The sequence below is a fragment of the Rattus norvegicus genome, chromosome 8, assembly GCF_036323735.1.
Source record: "Rattus norvegicus strain BN/NHsdMcwi chromosome 8, GRCr8, whole genome shotgun sequence".
Taxonomy (NCBI): domain Eukaryota; kingdom Metazoa; phylum Chordata; class Mammalia; order Rodentia; family Muridae; genus Rattus; species Rattus norvegicus.
The window spans coordinates 62672784-62691861 of NC_086026.1; the positions used below are offsets into that span (position 1 = coordinate 62672784).

A 19078-nucleotide genomic window follows, 5' to 3' on the forward strand; every position below is an offset into this window, starting at 1 on the left:
CATCCGGTGTTTTCTTCCTCCTGGCCTCTATCCTAACCTGTGGGTGGTAATTGGGTTGGTGACCTGGGCCCAAGCTCAAAAAGAAGCCCAATTAAATAAAGCCTGGGACCTGGTTCTGATATGCTCTGGGTTGAGACTTACTGGGAAGGGGCAGAAACCCTCCGTCTGTTCTACAGGATGAGTTCTTCCCGATTTCTCATCCTGGGAAGAACAAATATTTCCTAAAATTTCAATGCTATGCGGATGAAAAGAAGAAAAAATAATTAGCAAGAGTGAACAAACAGGGGCTTGGGGGAGACTGTTCTTCCTGGCTATTGAGGCTCAGGAGTGGGTTGCCCAGGCCACCCAAAGTGGGCAGGGTAGGAAAGGTGGCCAATTCTGCAGAGAAGCTTGCCTACCCTCTCAAGGTAAGGCCCAGACCCTGCCTTCTGCAGCCCAAGTGCTCTACACCATTAAACACTGAAAGACAAGGGACAGAAAGGCAACTCCAATGACTTCAGGGTCGGAGGCTGCCAAGCACAAATAAGTGAAAAAGGCGGGCCTGTGCGTGAACCAAGAATCCCTGTGGAATTCCTCACAGGGAAGCCATTCCTCTCGTTCCACTTGTGGCACTGGAAACCAAACCCTGGTTTGCACTTACTGTAAGCCACATCTCAACCAGTTTCCGGGCTGGGTGTAGTGCACATCTTTGATCCCAATACTTGGGACACGGAGGCAGGTGGATGACAGTGAATTAAAGATTAGTCAGTCTATAGAGAGAGTTCCAGGGCAGCAGGAGTTACACAGTGAAAACCCTATCTCAATCAGTTTTCTCCACAGGGCATGGTGGCTTGGTTTACACACCTTTAATTTCACTGTACTGGAGGAGGATGGGGTGGAAGGATTGCCATCAGTTCAAAACCAGCCTGAGATACAGAGGGAGACTTCCTTCTCAAAAGGAAAAACTCTAAAATATAAAATAAGAATTAAAAAAAAAAAAAGAGGAAGCAATTTAAAAACAAGCAAACCCTGCCTTTCTCTAAACTGGCAAACTAGGAAACTAGTGGAGGGCTGGCGAGCCTGAGGCCTGGGCGCGGTGCACAACGACCCAGTCGGGGTCGGGGCGCGCGCCCGGCCCGCCCGGGGCGGCTCTAGGCAGAGGCCCGCCCCCGGGTGTCCCCTCGATAGGGCTCTCCAGCCCCTCCCTGGCCAGCGGAGCTGAGAGCGGGAGACCATGCTCGGTGTCCGGCGGGCCCTGCTGCTGCCGCCGCTGCAGCTCGCCCTGCTGGTGGCAGCGGGGACCGGGGCGCGCGTGAGCGCACCGCGGAGTCTGGCTTGGGGGCCTGGGCTGCACGCCGACGCCGTTCTGCCCGTGCGCTACTTCTTCCTGCAGTCGGTGGACTCGGACGGCCGGAACTTCACTAGCTCGCCACCAGGTCAGCGCCCGTCGCCGTCCCCGCGCGTCCCTGTCCACACGCGTGGCTATCTCCCCACTGTGGGTGTCGCCTTCTCTCCCCTCCTATCGGCGTCCCATCCCTCCTCCCCGACACCCACGGGGGCGGGAGATGCCACTGAGGACCGTTGGGTGATTAACTTCAAAGGCCGGGCCACGGGTTCCGCCCGGTGAAGGAGGTAAGGGTAGGTAGAGTAAATGGCGCCCGTGGGGTCCTGCGGAGCGCGGCGGTGCCGTCACGTGATGCAGATGGCCCTTCCTGGCTTGCAGGGCGCGCTTCCTCCCTGACTCAGCAGCCCACTCATCCCTTGGCGCTCCTAGGCCCGCAGTGCAGAACACGCGAATCTGTGGAACCTTATAGAAACGGGAAGGGAAGGGCTTGTCCTGAATCTCAGCAGGGTCCTCCTCCCACATCTGACTGTTTCTCTGGACTTGTCCAGCTGGTTTCTAGTTGTCGCCAGGCAGGATTTGCTAAGTTGTGTCTAAATTTAAGGCTGCTCCCAACTGGCGTCCTGTTTTGCCTGCAAAGAGGCGGAGAAATCCATGGCGTCCTCCACAGAGCAAACGGGAATTTCATGTTCTTGGAGGTCACTGTGTATTTGGTAGTCCTGGAGTGAAAAGAGGATGGCAGCGTCTGCCTGTCAGAAAACTTAGACTCTACTGAGAAAATAGATAATGCAACCCGCCTATCAGGGCAGAGCGCGGTTGGTTGCCACAGTTGGATTTCTGCAGCTTGGTGTAAACATTGAAGAACTGCCAATAGGCCCAGGGAAGTCTGGGAAGCTTCAGGAGTGTGGGTTTGGAAAGGGGTTTCTAGACTGACTCGTAGCCCTGCAAAAGCAGAGGGTGTGAGGGTCAAGTGTTCAGAACAGGAGCCTGTGGAACATGGTTCGGATTTAAACCCTATCACAGTGCCTCTGCAATTCTGTAATACATAAATGAACCCAGACATGCACTCCTGTGGTTACAGCAAGAGTAAGGATTTTCCCTCCTAATTTTAAGTTTTTCCCCAAATATAATTTCCTGCAAAGATTATGTGTGTGTGTGTGTGTGTGTGTGTGTGTGTGTGTGTGTGTGTGTGTGTACCACTTGTGAGCTGGTGCCCATAGAGACTAAAAGAGGGCACTCACTGGCTCTGTTATAGCTAGAGTTCTAGACACTTATGAGCTGCCTAATATAGTTGCTGAGAACATGTGTCCCCTGGAAGAGTAGGGAGCACTCTTAACCACCAAGCCATCTCTCTAGCCCAATACATCATAATGTTTTTATAACAAGAAAAAAAAATCCTAAAAAAGAAATTGCAGTGCATGAGTGGATCCGGAGTGTCCATGGCAGAAAGTCAGACATATTTGGAGGATTACATAGTCCTAGGGCGTATCACTGATCTGATGGGATGCTCTAGTTGGTAATGTTGGGTAGGTGCTTTCCCTCTAACTGCAGAGAGCTTCTGTAAGCTTCCTAAATGGCCACTGAAAGGAAAAGTATCAGCTTGGGACCCCAAGACCAAGTTCTCAGCACAAAGGGGATTTATTTGCCCCAGAGGGACAGAGGGCAGGGAATAAAAGACAAACAGGAGATGGAGGTTGAGGAAGAAGGGGAGGGGAACAAGGGAGAGGGGTCAGGGTTATTTGTCCAGGAGTGGGACAAAGGACTGCTCTGGATAGAGAGGAGACAGACGTGGCTCATAGGCAAATGACAGTCTATAAAGGGATAAGAGGGGCTGGAGAGATGACTCAGCTGTTAAAGGCAAGGCTCATAACCAAAACTATAAAGGTACAAGAAACCCTGTGTTAGGATGAGGTGTTTTAATTGGGCAGGTTCATTAGGTGAGCCAAAGGGGGGTTTCATTGCTGGACACTGATAGCTGGGTCTTGGTGGTCAGCTTCAGGAGGAGGAAGTGGCCATATAAGAGAATAGACCTTGGGGCCTAGCTTTAGGAGTGTAATCCAACATTTTTTTTAGCAAGGCAGAGGCAATGGGGAGGAAGCCAAGGCCTGCCAGAGCCATCTCCACTGGCCAGAGCCCCTCAGGTCTGCCCTGCCAGAGATTCTCTTCTATGTAAAATTCTGCAGAGCTGTAATTGCTTACTGGCTGTGCTGTCTATGGATAGATACCCCTGGGTTACTTCTTGGAGCTAGGCTTCTTGATCTGTACAGTGTGTGTGTGTGTGTGTGTGTGTGTGTGTGTGTGTGTGTGTGTGTGTGTGTGTGTGTGGAGGGGGGGCGCTGTCAATAATTACCTGACACGTCTTACAAGAAGCAGGTAGAGAATGCTTATGAGAGCTGGGTATGATGGAGCAGGCCTGTAATCCAAGCACTTGGGAGGCAAGAACAGGGTTGTGAGTTCTAGGCTAGCCTTGACTATGTAATAAGAACATGATCTAAAAGATAGATAGATAGATAGATAGATAGATAGATAGATAGATAGATAGATAGATAGATGGATGATTGATACTTAGATATGAACATGTGTAGCCCATAGTAAGGACTAAGTAGTCTTTTTATGCTTTTGGTAGTTTTGAAAATTAAGCGCTCAGAATCTCTGAAGTAAGGTTTGACACCACCAGGCTCCTTCTGTGGCACTACTTTCCCATCAGTCACCTTTTCTGAAATCTGCATTTACGGAGAAAAAAAACAGTAAGCTGATCTTTGACCCTGTTGCATTGAAAAGGCCATCAGGGCAAATGAGAACTCCTCTTCCTTCTGCCATGAGCGGTTCAGAACCCCATGATCCTCCTTTTCTCTCTTATGTAGCTTACTTACACCTTACTTCTCTGTCAGACCCAATCAGTGCTATTTCCCACTGACTTTCACACTGTTGACTATGCTATCAATGGCCTAGACAACTAAGCACTTAAAGTAAATATGTAGGTGCCGGGACTCGAACCTGGGTCCTCTGGAGGAGTAGCGAGTGCTTTTAACTGCTGAGCCATCCCTCCTCCTCGGGTTGCCTTTCTGATGGCAGCTAGAAGTAAAACAAAGCATTTGGAAATTCAGTTTAAAAAGAAAACATTCACACTCCCTAAAGCACGGGGAACTTTGTAGAAGGGGAAGCAGGGAGTATTTAAGAGCCAGACGGTGGAGGGACTGGCCTCAAAATGTCTAGAGCAGTGATTCTCAGCCTCCCTAATGCCGCGTGCAACCCTCTAATACAGTCCCTCATGTTATGGTGACCCCCGACCATAACATTTTCTCATTGCTGCTTTATAGCTGTAGTTTTGCTACTGTTATGAATCATAATGCAAAGATCTGAAGTGTGACCCCTGTGTAAAAAGTCATTCCACCGGGTTGGGGATTTAGCTCAGTGGTAGAGCGCTTGCCTAGCAACCGCAAGGCCCTGGGTTTGGTCCCCAGCTCCGAAAAAAAGAAAAAAAAAAGTCATTCCACTGCCTGCCACAGGTTGAGAACCACTGCTGTAGACTCAATCTTCGCAACCATGAACTCACAACCATGGTTACTGTACTAGACCCATACAAGACTGGCCCTGTCAACAATCAATCACAGAACTGGGAGGATCTTATGGGGCCCTGTCCCTCACTTCCAAATTATCATTAGGCTCTGGCAGAGGGAGAGTAGCTTGCAGTTGTGCACCCGCTGTATACCCACTGCTGAGCCCACAAGGCTCCTGTGGGTAGTTCAGCCCTGATTAGACCCAGTATTCCTAGCGAATTGTACACAGAATGAATACCCATGAATGTTTAAGAGATTTGTACAAAAGGGGAGGGAATAGACAAGGCTGGGAGGGGGTTGGAGAGAGCAGAGGGTGAGGGTGGTCAGTATGTATTATGTAAAGTGTGAAACGGTCAAAGAACAAATTTAATGAAAAAGGGACATTTTCTCAGAAATGAGGGTCACTAGATATGTCAGTGGCATTAAGTATTTTAAGTGTGTATTTTACAGGGTAAATTACTGTCGAATTACCACAGGGCCGTCATCTTTAGAGTGTGGACTGTTACTGCCTAAGCTTGAATGTTATTCAGAGGAGAAAAGATCAAGTAGGAGAAATGTTACTTCCTTCAATGAATTAATTTTTCCATCCACTGTTATTGAATGGCTGATGGCTCCCCATGTTAAGTCAAACCCTTGACTTAAGGACGGACCACACATAGCTGCTGTCTGCCAGGATCTTCCAGGCAGAAATGAATGTGGTTTACTGTGAACACTGCGGGCCAAAAGCCGTCTATACGAAGATACCTGTCTGATCATGGGGACATACTGATCAGGAAATGCTAATGCTGTCTGTATTTCTTTTGCTTACAGGCCAAACACAGTTCAAAGTAGTGGTAAAATCCCTTTCGCCTAAAGAGTTGGTCCGTATCTATGTCCCTAAACCTTTGGACAGAAACGATGGAACATTTTTGGTGCGGTACAGGATGCACGAGACTGTCCACGAAGGGCTCAAGATAGAGATCCTTTACGGTGGCGAGCATGTGGCTCAGTCTCCCTACATTTTAAAAGGTTCGTGTCACTGGTCACCTGACCCAAGACCTCTGGGGTGCATGCTTTGCAGAAGGGCTGGAATGGCCTGCAGTCAAATTTGACAGAGTAAACATTGTATATGTATTCCCTCAGATTTTATTTCATTTTGGCATTTAAAAAAATATATCATTTTTGGGGAATTGGGGAGCACCGGCTGCTCTTGCCAAGGACCTGGGTTCAGTTCCCAGCATCCACATGGTGGCTCTCAATCATCTGTAATTCCAGTTCCAGGGGATCCAATGTCGTCTTCTGACTAGACATGTGTACATGCGACATGTACATACATACATGCAGACAAAATGCACACACAAAACAAACAAATCTCTTGAAAAGTCCTTTTCTGTTTCACTTTGTATAGTTCCCACTGCTTTTTCTTTAAGTTTGTTGATCTTAACTCTTGGTACCATTTTTAATTTTCCTAAGCTTGACCTCTGGGATGTGGTACAGTTAATTGGACATAATTTGATCTTTTCCAGTTATATTTTTATAGTTTGTTAGATGAAATTGAGTCACGTTTAAGCTGGGGTTAATTGCTCTCAACAATTGCGCTCACCCCCAAGTCCAAGGATGAGGAGGCCGTCCAGCCTGCCGGACATAGGCACTTGGCCCAGCCCTGCAGGGATGCTATGCACTGGCCATCCAGTGTTGCTCTGGCATTCTTCCCTGCACTGGGTGGATTCCACTCACAGATGCTCTGATCGCAGGTGGGGCTGGACACTCATTCCCAGAGTCCTGTGTGCTTCTGGGCTTTCCTGGGTTTAGTTTTCACCCCTCACAGACTCTGTTCCCAGGCTCAGTGACCTGGTTCTCCAGCAAGCTCAGCTCTTCCTCAACTCAGTGAGACTGCTCAGCTCTACACACACTCCCTTCCTGAGCTACAGAAAGTGGCAAGTGGTGTGACCTGTGAGGTTTCCCTTGCTAGTGTCACCTCTAAGACCCACTGTCCTTCACTGCCTCATATCCATAGTCCAGAAACTGTGGGTCCACACGAGAGGACTTGCTCACCAGCTTGAAGTGAACGAGTAAGTCTCTTCCTAGTTGATCTGAAGTAGAAAATTCCAACAAAATGGGGCCTAATGTCATCCCAGCACTGGGGAGGTAAGGACAGGAGGATCTCTGTGTGAGTTAAAGACCAGCCTGGGCTATATGAGACTCTGTTTCCAAAGGTCACAAATAAACCATCAAGAAAATATATTCAAGGGGTTGGGGATTTAGCTCAGTGGTAGAGCACTTGCCTAGCAAGCGCAAGGTCCTGGGTTCAGTCCCCAGCTCCAAAAAAAAAGAAAAGAAAAAAAAAAGAAAATATATTCAAATAGATATGACTATGTCCTGAAACCATGTTAGTTTTGTGTATATTGTTTTCTAAACGTGTCTTCAGAAAAGTCCTCTCTGTTCAGCTGCCCACTTAGGATTACACTGATTGACCCCCTTGGGTTACTCTTTTCTCTGAGATGTGTTGACCAAGGGAGCTTTAGGGACTTTGAGGGAAAGGTCCTCCATTTTTTCAAAACCTTTTTCTACATTTGTATGTCTGAAAATCAAGAAGCTCTCCCTTCCTGTGCTAAAATGAAGTCCTTTTACATTTGTTACGTATACCTCACTAGAAGTGAAGGTATCATCCAAGTGACTGGCGTGCGCTAGTTTGGAAGGGAGCATTCGCTCTGGAGTCTGTCCAAGGTGCCCTGGGTGGGGGATGGGGGGTGGGGAGGTGGGGTCCCTGACAGAATTTCTCTACTACTAATTGGTCTAAGATAGCTTCACCTCTGTCAGTAGTTTTCCGATCTGCCAAGCTGTCACCCAGTGCTCACTCCCTCTTACGTCATGGTGTTTGTTTACTCAGGGTGTCTTTGTGTGTGTGTCCCCTCCCTAGGACCGGTGTACCATGAGTACTGTGACTGCCCAGAAGATGACCCTCAGGCCTGGCAGAAAACTCTGTCTTGTCCAGCCAATGAACCACAGATAGAGCAAGATTTTATTTCCTTCCCCAGCATTAATCTCCAGCAGATGTTGAAGGAGGTCCCCAAAAGATTTGGGGACGAGCGGGGTGCTATTGTTCATTACACAATTCTCAATAACCACATCTACCGGAGATCTCTGGGGAAGTACACAGACTTCAAAATGTTCTCGGATGAAATTTTGCTGTCACTGGCAAGAAAGGTATGGAAATAAATGAACTGCTTGCAGAAATAATATCATTTTGTTGTTGCAACAGTTACATACTTAAAACTATAAAGACTGATGAGAACAGATTTCAGGGCTCAGAAATGTGTCGCGAAGTGCGCACAAGTCTCCTACCTTTGAAGATGGCTGTTTGCCGTAAGAGTTAATTAAGGTGGAATCGCAGCACTCAGATGTATGAGGCTTCAGCATAAGCTGGAATATGAGAGAGAGCCGGAATGCCAGGACAGAGCACAGGCCTTGTTCCCAAGTCTAAAGGTTCTGGTGAGCTCAGTCATGACATTAATGGAGAGATTTGGGCAGCTCTGTAGAAAATAGGCTCAAGTTGGGAGAGACGGCGTGGGATGCCTGGTAAGGAAACTGATGTGGCAAGGACCTGTGCTGAGTGTTGTCGTGGATATGGACACAGGATAGAGGATTCTAGAGGCAAATGTGGAGGAGGGTGTAGTAAGGATGGCCAAGGCTTAGGTTTGACTGCAGACTATTGCATAAGTAGCCGGTGAGGGGTCAAACGCCCACACACTCATACTTTTCTCTAGCTGGCCACGTCTACAACATTACATTCTAAACGCCACCTCTGGAGACAGGTGGCCAACTTCCAGTTAAGTGAGTTTGTCATATACTGCTCTCACCTAGGGCCTTCTAACAAACAGTAACCAAGAGTCTTTCTTCTCCCTTACCTCAGTGTTTTCAACCGTCGCCTAGATCAGAAGTACTTCCCAGTGCCCACTAGGGGAGATGGCTCAGTTGGTAAAGTGCCTGCTCTGTAAGTGTTAGGACCTGAATCCAGCCCTCAGACCCCACCTGGAAAAGGCCAGTTGTGATGGTGTGTGCTTGTAACCCAGTGCTAGCAAGCAGGGCAGGTGGATCCCTAAGGCTCAGAGCTTAACCTCCTCAGAAAGGTCCAGGCCAGAGAGAGACCATGTCTCAAAAAACAAGGTAGATAGTGTTGAGGAAAACCACCGAAGATTGACCCCTGTCCTCTACCCACAGGTGTGTGCACACGCATACACAGCCAAGAGACTGAGGTATTTGGTGCCTCCCAGCCACTAATCTTTGTGCTTTTGGTTTTATAGGTCACCCTCCCAGATTTAGAATTTTATATTAACCTTGGAGATTGGCCCTTGGAGCATCGAAAAGTCAATGACACCCCGGGCCCTATACCTATCATTTCCTGGTGTGGCTCCTTGGACTCAAGAGACATTATCCTTCCAACATATGATGTCACCCACTCCACACTCGAAGCAATGAGGGGTGTCACAAATGATCTCCTCTCTGTTCAAGGAAACACAGGTAAGTTAAGGTTATTTCTCTAGGGAAAAATCTTAAAAGGTAAAGGGAATGTTCAGTCAGAAAGTCATATGCTTAGTCATTCTTACTTACAAACAATGAAAATGCTTGCCTAGTGTGTGTAAGGGCCCAGGGTCCACTCCCAGCAAGACGAAGTAGGGGAAGCATCCCAAGGCTGGAGGAGGATGCTTAGGATGGTCCCAGTGTGGAAATTAACAGCATACAGCCTGGGTTAATGGTGCCCAAGCCTACATCATTCGTGGATGAAGTTGTCATTTTTAAACATCTTTCAAGTCTACACTTGGTTATACTTACATGAAATTTTACAGCAAAAAATTAAAGGTATTTAAATAATGTGTATACTTGGTAAACTTGTCAGCTAACTAACTCCAGTGCTTTTTATTACTGCTGACACGAGAGGGAGTTCTGAGAAGCACCAGAGGATTGTGGTCATGTCGTACTCTGGGCTTGATGAACCTAGCCTCCATTGCCCTGTGAGGAATTCTCCCGAGTCTTTAGATCTGGAATCCTTCCATTTTGACACAACACCCTTTCCAGGAACTCGCTGGGCTGCACCACACACTTAGCTTTGTCCTTTTTAGCCCCCATGTCTCTTTAATGTCATTCGGGGGACAAGATCAGAGATTTAGGCAAAGTGCCCAAAGGTGAGAAGATATAATAAAAATAAGACGAAGACCTTAGGAAATAAAAGTCGGCCTGCCTTCAGTTTGCTGACAGTGAATTTCGGAAAAGTAGGCTGAGAAGGCTGGATCCCTCCGATTTCTGTCTCAGATGTCTCCGAAGCGCTGACATGTATTTAGCCAACAGCATCGTTCTTCAGAGCAATGAGACATTTGTCAAAGACTGGAATTAATTTTCTAAGACATTTCCCCGCTATGAAGAAGACATAACTGGCATGGCTGCTCGTGCCTATGATCCTAGCACTGGGAAGCCTGAGGCAGGAGGATTGTTACCAGTGTGAGATCCTTCTGGGCTACACAGCAAGTCGCAGAGCAGCCAGGGACAGATAGGAAGAGCCTCGTTCAGATTCCCCCACACCCATGTGGGTGCTGTGAGCTACGTAGTTCATTTAATCATATCAAAGGAAAATGTCCTCCCTGTGTTTGAAATTGTGAGTAGCTGAGCTGGAGAGATGGCCAACTGGCTGAGAGCACTTGCTGCTCTTCAGGAGGACCCAGGTTTGAGTCCCAGCACCCACTTGGTGACCCGCAAGCCTGTGTTAACTCCGGTCCCACAGGATCTGCCTTGTCCTCTGGCCTCTGTGGGAACTTCATGCACACGGTGCACACACACAGGAGAGACACATAAAATAAGAATAAGGGGGAAATATGGACTAGAATTCTGCTGGGGTCCCTGAGTTCTGCAGTTTTCTGGTGACCTCCTAAGAACAAAAGACTAACGTGCGTGCTTTGTGAACACGGCAGACAGAAGAAGGTATGGCCTGGGAGTGGGGCTAAGTAGGGAGCCTGGTCTGACAGTATGATGGCTACTTCCTGGTGTTGTACAGCAGGAAGGAGCAGTGCCTGTGAGCTGTCCTCGCTGGTAAGTGGGAGGGGCTGCAGCAAACAGGACGCTCTCAGAAAGTATCTCTGGTAAAACGAGACTGGGGAGAGTGTTTATGTTACGAAGTGAGTTCTCCAGGAGTGTTGACATTTTAAATGATAATAGTGAACTAAAGGTCATTATACTGTCTTATGGTTTCAGATTCTTAATCATAATTTTTTATGGCCTCAAACTTCTAGGGCCTTCCTGGATCAATAAAACAGAGAAAGCTTTCTTCCGAGGTAGAGATAGCCGGGAGGAGAGGCTGCAGTTGGTACTTCTGTCCAAAGAAAATCCACAGCTGCTAGATGCAGGAATTACAGGATATTTCTTTTTCCAAGAGAAAGAAAAAGAGCTTGGAAAAGCCAAGTTGATGGGTTTCTTTGATTTCTTTAAGGTACGAGTCTTCCTATGGCTATGAGTGATATACTGTGTCCAAAGTCTACCAAACAGGTGGTTCCAGCCTCAGTTGCCTCAGTTCTCCAGCTAATGAACCTTCAGACTTTCCTGTCAGATGGACAGAAGCAGAGAACTCTGACAGTCTTGTCTCTGTTAATTTTGTTTACCAAATAATGTAGAATTATATTTAATACTTCGTGTAAGAGTTAACATAAAGTTTGGATATATTTATTGTGGCTTTCCCCCTTTGGTTTAATAAGCTAGGAAGAGAAGTGTCTTTGGTAAATAACGAGCATTCATTTTTATATATGCAAAATAGGAGCCGGAGTTCGGGTCCCGCCTGTAGTCTTTCTTCCGCTGTCTGGTCCCTCATCTCTTAGTGGCTCTGTGTTCTGTGACACCATGTTCCATTAGGCGTGCCGTACTCCTTTACTTTCTTTTGGTATTGATTTTTATATGTATGTGCATGTGAATTTGTATATGTATGTGTATGTGTGATGTGTGCATGTGTGTATGGTGCATACATGCACACACATGTATGTGCTCCACACTCCTTTAGAGTGTTATTATGAGACCCACACCTAACTGGCTGGGAAGCACATGGTATTGATTATTTCAGAAACTATTAAGAACTTAGGGTGTAACCCAGTGCAGGGCTTCTGTTGCATATGGGAGGCATAGATTTGATCTCCAGCATTGAAAAAGAAAGAGAAGGGAAATGGAAGGAAGGGAAGAGGGTGTCACCGTATTTGGAAATGGACCATCTTCATCTCAGAGGGTTTATGGTGAAGAGAACAGAGAATTGTGTTCAGAATATAGGTTCATACATTTCTCTGTATACCAGATTTTTCACTTGTAAAAAAAAAAGCTGCTTCATACTCTAATTAAATTGGACTTCAGGCCCTTGATAAGTGCTTTTGAAATGTTACTCCAATATGCCAACGAAGTAGCAGTGTCTCCAGGTTTCTGTCAACTCTTTTTATTATGCCTCCCTCTCCATCCCCCGCCCCGTGTATGTGTGAGTGAGTGTGTGTGTGTGTGTATGTGTGTGTGTGAGTGTGTGTATGTGTGTATGTGTGTGTGAGTGTGTGTGTGTGTGAGTGTATGTGTGTGTGTATGTGTGTATATGTGTGTGTGTGTGTGTGTGTGTGTGTGTGTGTTAAACTTGGGCTATCCTCCACTCACTGAGCCATCTTATATACAGTTTACAAGCTGGTAAGAAGTAAACTCTATTATATGTGAACTCTATTTAAAATGTAGAGATCCTTTCTGTATTGTGGGTTTAGGGTATGAAACAAATGAAATAGTTTATACGTGAAAATTGATAATTGTCCTCACTTCAGAACGTTTAACTTTAGAACTTAGACAATAGTTCTGACGCCTGCTTTGGTCACAGGAGTCTAGACTCTGCTTCACACATGTAACTGAAGTGGCGTGCGCTCCTGTGAGCATGCGGGAGCTGCTAGAGGCTGGCTCTCATATTTATAGAAAAATAAAAAGGGGGTTGGGGATTTAGCTCAGCGGTAGAGCGCTTGCCTAGCACGCGCAAGGCCCTGGGTTCGGTCCCCAGCTCCGAAAAAAAGAAAAAAAAAAAAGAAAAAAAAGAAAAATAAAAAATAAAAGATAATGAAATGCAAACACAGATGTGAGAAAATGGAAAATAATCCCTCTGTATTTGATTTTAAAATGCTGGTGAGAAACGGAAGTAAAACAAGTATCGTCACGAGGTTCTTTGGTTCAATCTTCTAGTACAAGTACCAAGTGAACGTGGACGGGACGGTGGCAGCTTACAGATATCCATACCTCATGCTGGGCGACAGCCTGGTCCTGAAGCAGGAGTCACCGTACTATGAGCACTTCTATGTGGAACTGAGGCCTTGGAAACACTACGTTCCCATTAAAAGGAACCTCAGTGATTTACTAGAGAAAGTGAAATGGGCCAAGGTACGTTATTTTCTTGGACAATAGCAAAGTTGTTACTATGGGGATCTGTGTTCCATCAGGACCCAGTGTATCATAATCAAAGCAAATCAAAGAACTAAACTTCCCTGAAAAAAAAACAAAAAAACAAAGAAACAACAACAACAACAAAAACCCCCAAAATGTGTTCCCTTTAAATAGCAAAAGAACAGACGCCAAGGTTCTCAAGATGGCTGGGCGGTTAAGAGCACTTGCTGCTTTTTTGAAGGACCTTAGTTTGGCTTCCAACACTCATGTTGGAAGCTCACAATGGCCTATAACTCCAGCTTCAGGGAGTCGAGCGCCTCTTCTGGCTTCTGTCTCTGTACTCGTACACAAACCCATGTTACATACACACGTGTACATATATGAGAGAAAGAAAAGGCATCAGAAACACTTTGTATACCCTCTGTCAGTACTGTTGAAAGTTAGATTTAAGTCTAGTGTTGGATGTAACACAGCTTTTCTAAAGGAGTCTCTGTTTGCTCTCATATATGCAAAACAAGAACACACAGAATGTAAATTACAGATCAAAAGGGCCAGAGTCGAAAGGCTTTATATATGAAGAGAACTTTCCAGGTAACTCTGATATCTTCCATAGAGAAAGAAAAACCCTCAAGTCCTTCCCCAACACAAGCTATATATAGCATCCCAAGAACAAGTTCCCCATAAAACAGGGATTCCTCTTTTCAAGGAATAATATTTAAAGCTATTGGATATGTTATGAAACTATGAAGATGTATCCTTCCATTATAATATTTTTTCCACTTTCTAACCTTTGAGAAGTAATATCTATTTGTGGACACAGTGAGTCAGAGTCATTGTTCTGGCTTTCCCTAACATCCACAATTGCTAGCAAATGGCTTTTCCTATCAGTTGTGTGCACAAAATAAGTGTTTTCCTGAGTATAATTAGGAATGTTAGCGATTGCTGACCCTACAGCCTGTGAGTACTAACGAGTGAATAGCTTTTTTATTACAGCGTTAGACTCCTTTGTGGCTACTGCTTTTTAACAGGACTTCCTGTCACTGTGTATTTAAATGAAGCTTTAGGAAAAACACATCCTCATTATTTTAACTTTACACATGTGTCAGTGTAGGATCTGTGTACTTAAACAAAGATGCCTTCCAAGACCAGAAGCCTAAGGTCCCCTGGAACTGGACCTGAGAACCACCGAGGTGGGTGCTGGCCCTCTGAAAGGGCAGTACTCACTCTTAACTGCTGAGCCATCTCCCAGCCCAGAGTCTTAGTTGTTGGTTTGGTTTGGTTTTTCAAGACAGTATCTCTGTGGCTGTCCTGGAACTCACTCTGTACCCAAGGCTGGCCTTGAACTCTCAGAGATCTTCAGCCTGGCTGTTAAAAGCCATTTTTTACATGTAAATTTGATTCACTCTATTCTTAAGCGGAGAGGGCCATGCTGGGGAAGCAGATGACAGACCCTGGGCTTTCTCCAGGGATAGCTAAGAAAGCACTAACAAAGTCACCGAAGAGCTTGTGAGGCTTGGAATCAGGTCCACACACCCATTCTTCCCTGTAACAGACATCTTCTACCTGTATTCCCATGGCCTCCTGTGTAAGTTAGAGCCCACAGTGGCTGAAGTCGCCCATCCCGTTCACACACCTCCCGCTCGCACTTAGCTCTCCTTGTGAGCTGAAGCAGGCACTTTCACTTCCATTTTCTGTCTTTCAGGAAAATGATGAAGAAGCAAAGAGGATTGCGAAAGAAGGGCAGTTAACTGCTAGGGACCTGCTCCAGCCGCCGAGACTTTACTGCTACTATTACAGAGTACTGCAGGTCAGCTCAACCTCTGTCCTGATGGGTCGGGGTCGGGATACCACATGTGGCATGGGCACTTTGTCCTATGCTTACTGGGAGGATCGGGGGAGGCTTCTGGGAAGAAAGAACCAGTGCTGAGGTGCTGTCCTAGAACTAGTTCTGTAGACCAGGCTAGCCTTGAACTCAGCCTTGAGATCCACCTACCTCTGCCTCCCAAATGCTGAGATAAAAGGCGTACACCACCTCCCAGCCACCTCCATACTAACCCGTATTCCCCCACCCCTACTCCAGGGTTTCTCTGTAGCCCTGGCTGTCCTGGAACTCCTTCTATAAACCAGGCTGGCCTCAAATTCACAAATATCCTCCTGCCTCTGCTTCCTGAGTGCTGGGAAAACAGATGGAGGTTTAGAGCTCAAGAGGTTCCTCCCACCTTGTCCGAGTGCACCCCCTGCTGGTAGATCCGTGGAGAAATTCCTTCCTTGCCAGTGGGTAGAATACAGGCAAGTCGTCCCACCCCCGCCCCGCCCCGCCCCGCCCCTACATGCGGGTCTTGCCATCCTTAGATTGGTTCCACCCTCCCTACTAATCTAGCTTTAATATTTTTTAACTTTAATTACATCTTATTTATTTGTTGTGTGAGCTCGGTGGGGAAGCGAGAGCATAGTGCCTGTCGGGGGTCAGAGGATGCTTTACGGAAGTTGGTTCTCTCTTTCCACCTTGTAGGTCTAGGGATTTAACGAGGGCCTGGAGGGTGGGTGGCAAGCAGCTTTACCCATTAAGCCATCTTACCAGCCCTAGCTTTAACTGTAATGGTAGGAGTTTCCACCTCTAACATGTTAATTGGGCTCACTTGGCTACATTATTGTTTGGTCGGCATTAGCTCAATGCTAGGCATATATAACCAAGCGGACACAATGGATGAGTGAAGGGCTTGGCACATAGGGGCATTTCCGGCCAGAGCAGAAGCACATGGCACGGGCCTCCTGCCAAGCTTATGACTCCAGGCCTACAGGGCGGATGGAGGAGGCCACATGTGCGCTCTCTCTGGAGATAATCACCATCTTGGCTTGCCGATGTAAAATTTCAACTATATATTATATATTATTATAAATGTTTTTCAGTGGAATGGAGGATACGTGCCGACTCCGTTTGCTTCAAGTAGGGGCATCCATCTTTTCTAGAGTCATCCCATTTACACAGAAGTGTAAATGAGGATTCTATGACAGACTATGAGATGTTGCACTAGCATTTATAGTACATAGGTTAAAATATAACTATGAAATTAAAATGAGCCAGATCTTTGGTTTGGGTTTGAAACATCATGGCTGAAAGTGGTGGTGTGTGGGAGATTAGACTAGAAAGAAGCACGAATTAAACTTCCTGTTCCTTCCAAACCTATTTCAGAAATATGCGGAGCGCCAGGTCAGCAAGCCCATGATCCGTGATGGAATGGAGCGGGTTCCCCAGCCGGATGACAGCACTTCCGTTCGCCAGTGCCACAGGAAGAGGCCTGAGAGGGAGGAGCTTTAAGGAGACCCAACCGCACACTCCTTTGTATGCCAGCTGCATCTTTAAGACCTGGGAAAGGGGCTAAGCTGTGAAGAAACAGAGAAACCTGTACTCTGGCTCAATGGAAGCCGAGGCAAGAGGTTCTCATTAGTGCAAAGCCTACCTGAGATTTGTGGAGACTTCCTGGCCAGCCCAGACTACCCAGCTGGATTTTATCAAAACACCAGAACAAACAAATGTAGAGGAATGCTAAGCATGTAATCCCGCACTGGAGAGGCTGAGTCAGGAAGATCCTGAGTTTCAGTATTACCAAATGCCTTTGGAACTGCTTGTTTGAGCGCCCTAATAGATAGAAAAAGACTCACAAATCACTGGGAATCTGTCACACTCCCGTGCACTGGCAGTTTTTATCTTTATCAGAGATAAAAAGTCGGTTTCACTTACTTTTACATTCAATTACAAAGGGAAAAGTGTTTGGGGAGGTTTGACTTTCTCCTCCCTGTGTCGTTTCTCCCCATGTAAGCTGTCCCTGATGCATGTCTCCCTTTGGAGGATTGGATAAGGTTAGCTAAGGAACGAGCTGCTAGTATTTAACATGGAGACGGTGGCGGAACATACCACATTGTTTAAATTTTTCCAGCTAAGTTTTTGCCAGGACTAAAGACAGAATTAAGGAGAATTAAGTGTGTGTGGCAACTCACAATCTGGGCTGTACCCCTAGGAAAGACAGCACAGCTCTGGATGTAGATGGTGGCATCCTGTGGGCATCGATGGACTGGGAATATAAAGTAACAACTATCCACGAGAGATCTTTCATTCTATACCCCCTTCTGAGACTCCTTGAGAATTGTTACAGCCAGACTCAGGGAGCCTCCGGGTCTGGGATTCACTACTAACCCAACGACAGAGGGACAGAGGCAGGGACTCAGTCCTGGATCCACAGACCTCCTCTTTCTGTAGGTTGATAAGCAGCATACTGAAGCTCATATTGTAAATTCATGTCTGATTCCTCAGAGCAGCATCAATCCAAGATGCGGTTCCTGACAGAATACGCTCTCAAACAAGAGCCACCCACACTCCCAGAGTAAAGGTCCTCCCTGAACAGAAATATTCATTGGCTCATATCTGTTCTCCTGAGGACCAGTAAGAACACAAGAATGCGTATCTTTAACTAGATCCTAGAGATGTATCATGGTGCCAGATGTCCCACCACCCATTTAGAAGCTGTCTGTGTAGGGTGAGAGGGCGAGCTGTCCTGAGGCCACCTGGTGCGTCTGAGTTAGACTTACAGAAGTAGGGCTTACGGACATGAGAAGAAAGGCTGCCTCCCTCGCTTCTACCTCTTTAGCCACAGGTCTGGAAAGCAAATGGTAGTTAGAGACACATCAGTTTTTAAGTTGATGTCATTCATCTGAGGCTGAACAGTCCTAGCAGAACTAGGAGAAGAACAGGTTGAGACAAACCGGGCTGTTTCTATTGACTTGTGCGAGCCCCCGAGATCCTCAGGTTGAACAGTCCTACCTTGGAGCATTGCATCAGTGACAGAGTCTTCGACCCACGAACCTGCAGGGGCCACTTTACATCCAAACAAATCTAGATAACTCACTTGACCATGGCCTTTGAAATGAGTTTTACACGGCTTTATGGTTCATTAACTTGAATGTATCTTAGGGAAACAAGCTGAATATAACTTTTGAAAAAGAGAGGGATCTAAGGATATAAAGATGTGTTCATTGAATAAACTGTCAACAATATTTGTGGCTTTAACACTGAGTGGCTGTCACACATCACTTTGTGAGTGCATCACCTAGATAGCTACTGAGGAGCTGAGGAAGGGAGCACCAGCAGTGACAAGAAGAAACCAGTCTTAATTATGCCATAATGGAAGCTTTCCATGACCAAAGGCACGGGACAGAACATGAAGACATTTCCTAAAAGAAAGGGTGGGGTGGGAAGGACTGACTGACAGTGTTGGGAAGAGGACAGAGAGGGGGGTTTTTACATTTGCTTTATAACATTGTATAACATCCAAACTGGTTTTAAACTATGGATATAAATCAAGTTGTAAAATTAAAATGTCAACATGGTGAAAGAATAAATGCACAGAGGAGACTATAAGAAGGGGAAAGAAACAGATTTATGTTTTCCACAATGCCATATTAAGAACCTATGTCTAAAGGCTTGTCCTGTGGTTTTATTATATACTCTTTTTTTTAATAAAACACATTTTTCTAATAAGAATTGTCTCCATTGTGTCTTCATGAATAACCGAACTAAAACTGTTGTCATGGCCAATCTGTTCCTATTGGGCAGAAATAGGGGGGATGTTTCACACCACCTGTTTTGTTTTTTAAACTAATTTTCAAAGTTAGCATACAAATTAATGGATTTCATTATGGCATTTTCCTACATATGTCTCATCATACTCTCCTAACCCTGCCCTTTCTGCTTTCTTTCCGGATCCCTCCCACACCAATCATTAATCAAGAAAAT

At 46.1% G+C, this 19078-nt stretch overlaps 1 protein-coding gene across 3 annotated transcripts; it reads left to right on the forward strand.

The window, feature by feature from the left end:
- The first annotated feature begins 1027 nt into the window (after positions 1-1027).
- Poglut3 (protein O-glucosyltransferase 3) lies at positions 1028-18823 on the forward strand. Of its 3 annotated transcripts, NM_001025123.3 has the most exons (8): positions 1206-1415; positions 5692-5889; positions 7781-8067; positions 9165-9381; positions 11142-11338; positions 13090-13284; positions 14990-15094; positions 16481-18823. In NM_001025123.3, exons 1-8 carry the CDS (start codon positions 1214-1216, stop codon positions 16604-16606), a joined length of 1527 nt encoding a protein of 508 aa, NP_001020294.3. In that variant the 5' UTR covers positions 1206-1213; the 3' UTR covers positions 16607-18823. The 3 variants fall into 3 exon arrangements, 2 of the variants coding, with proteins under 2 accessions (XP_063121533.1, NP_001020294.3); XR_010053963.1 differs by lacking the exons at positions 11142-11338; positions 16481-18823 and having other exon boundaries at positions 1029-1415; XM_063265463.1 differs by lacking the exons at positions 11142-11338; positions 14990-15094; positions 16481-18823 and having other exon boundaries at positions 1028-1415; positions 13090-13285.
- The last annotated feature ends 255 nt before the right edge of the window (positions 18824-19078 follow it).

Coding starts and splice junctions, on each gene's coding strand:
- Poglut3 (NM_001025123.3), top strand. CDS start 1,214: ATGCTCGGTGTCCGGCGGGCCCTGCTGCTGCCGCCGCTGCAGCTCGCC. Junction 1,416..5,691: donor CTTCACTAGCTCGCCACCAG/GTCAGCGCCCGT, acceptor TTTTGCTTACAG/GCCAAACACAGTTCAAAGTA. Junction 5,890..7,780: donor GTCTCCCTACATTTTAAAAG/GTTCGTGTCACT, acceptor TCCCCTCCCTAG/GACCGGTGTACCATGAGTAC.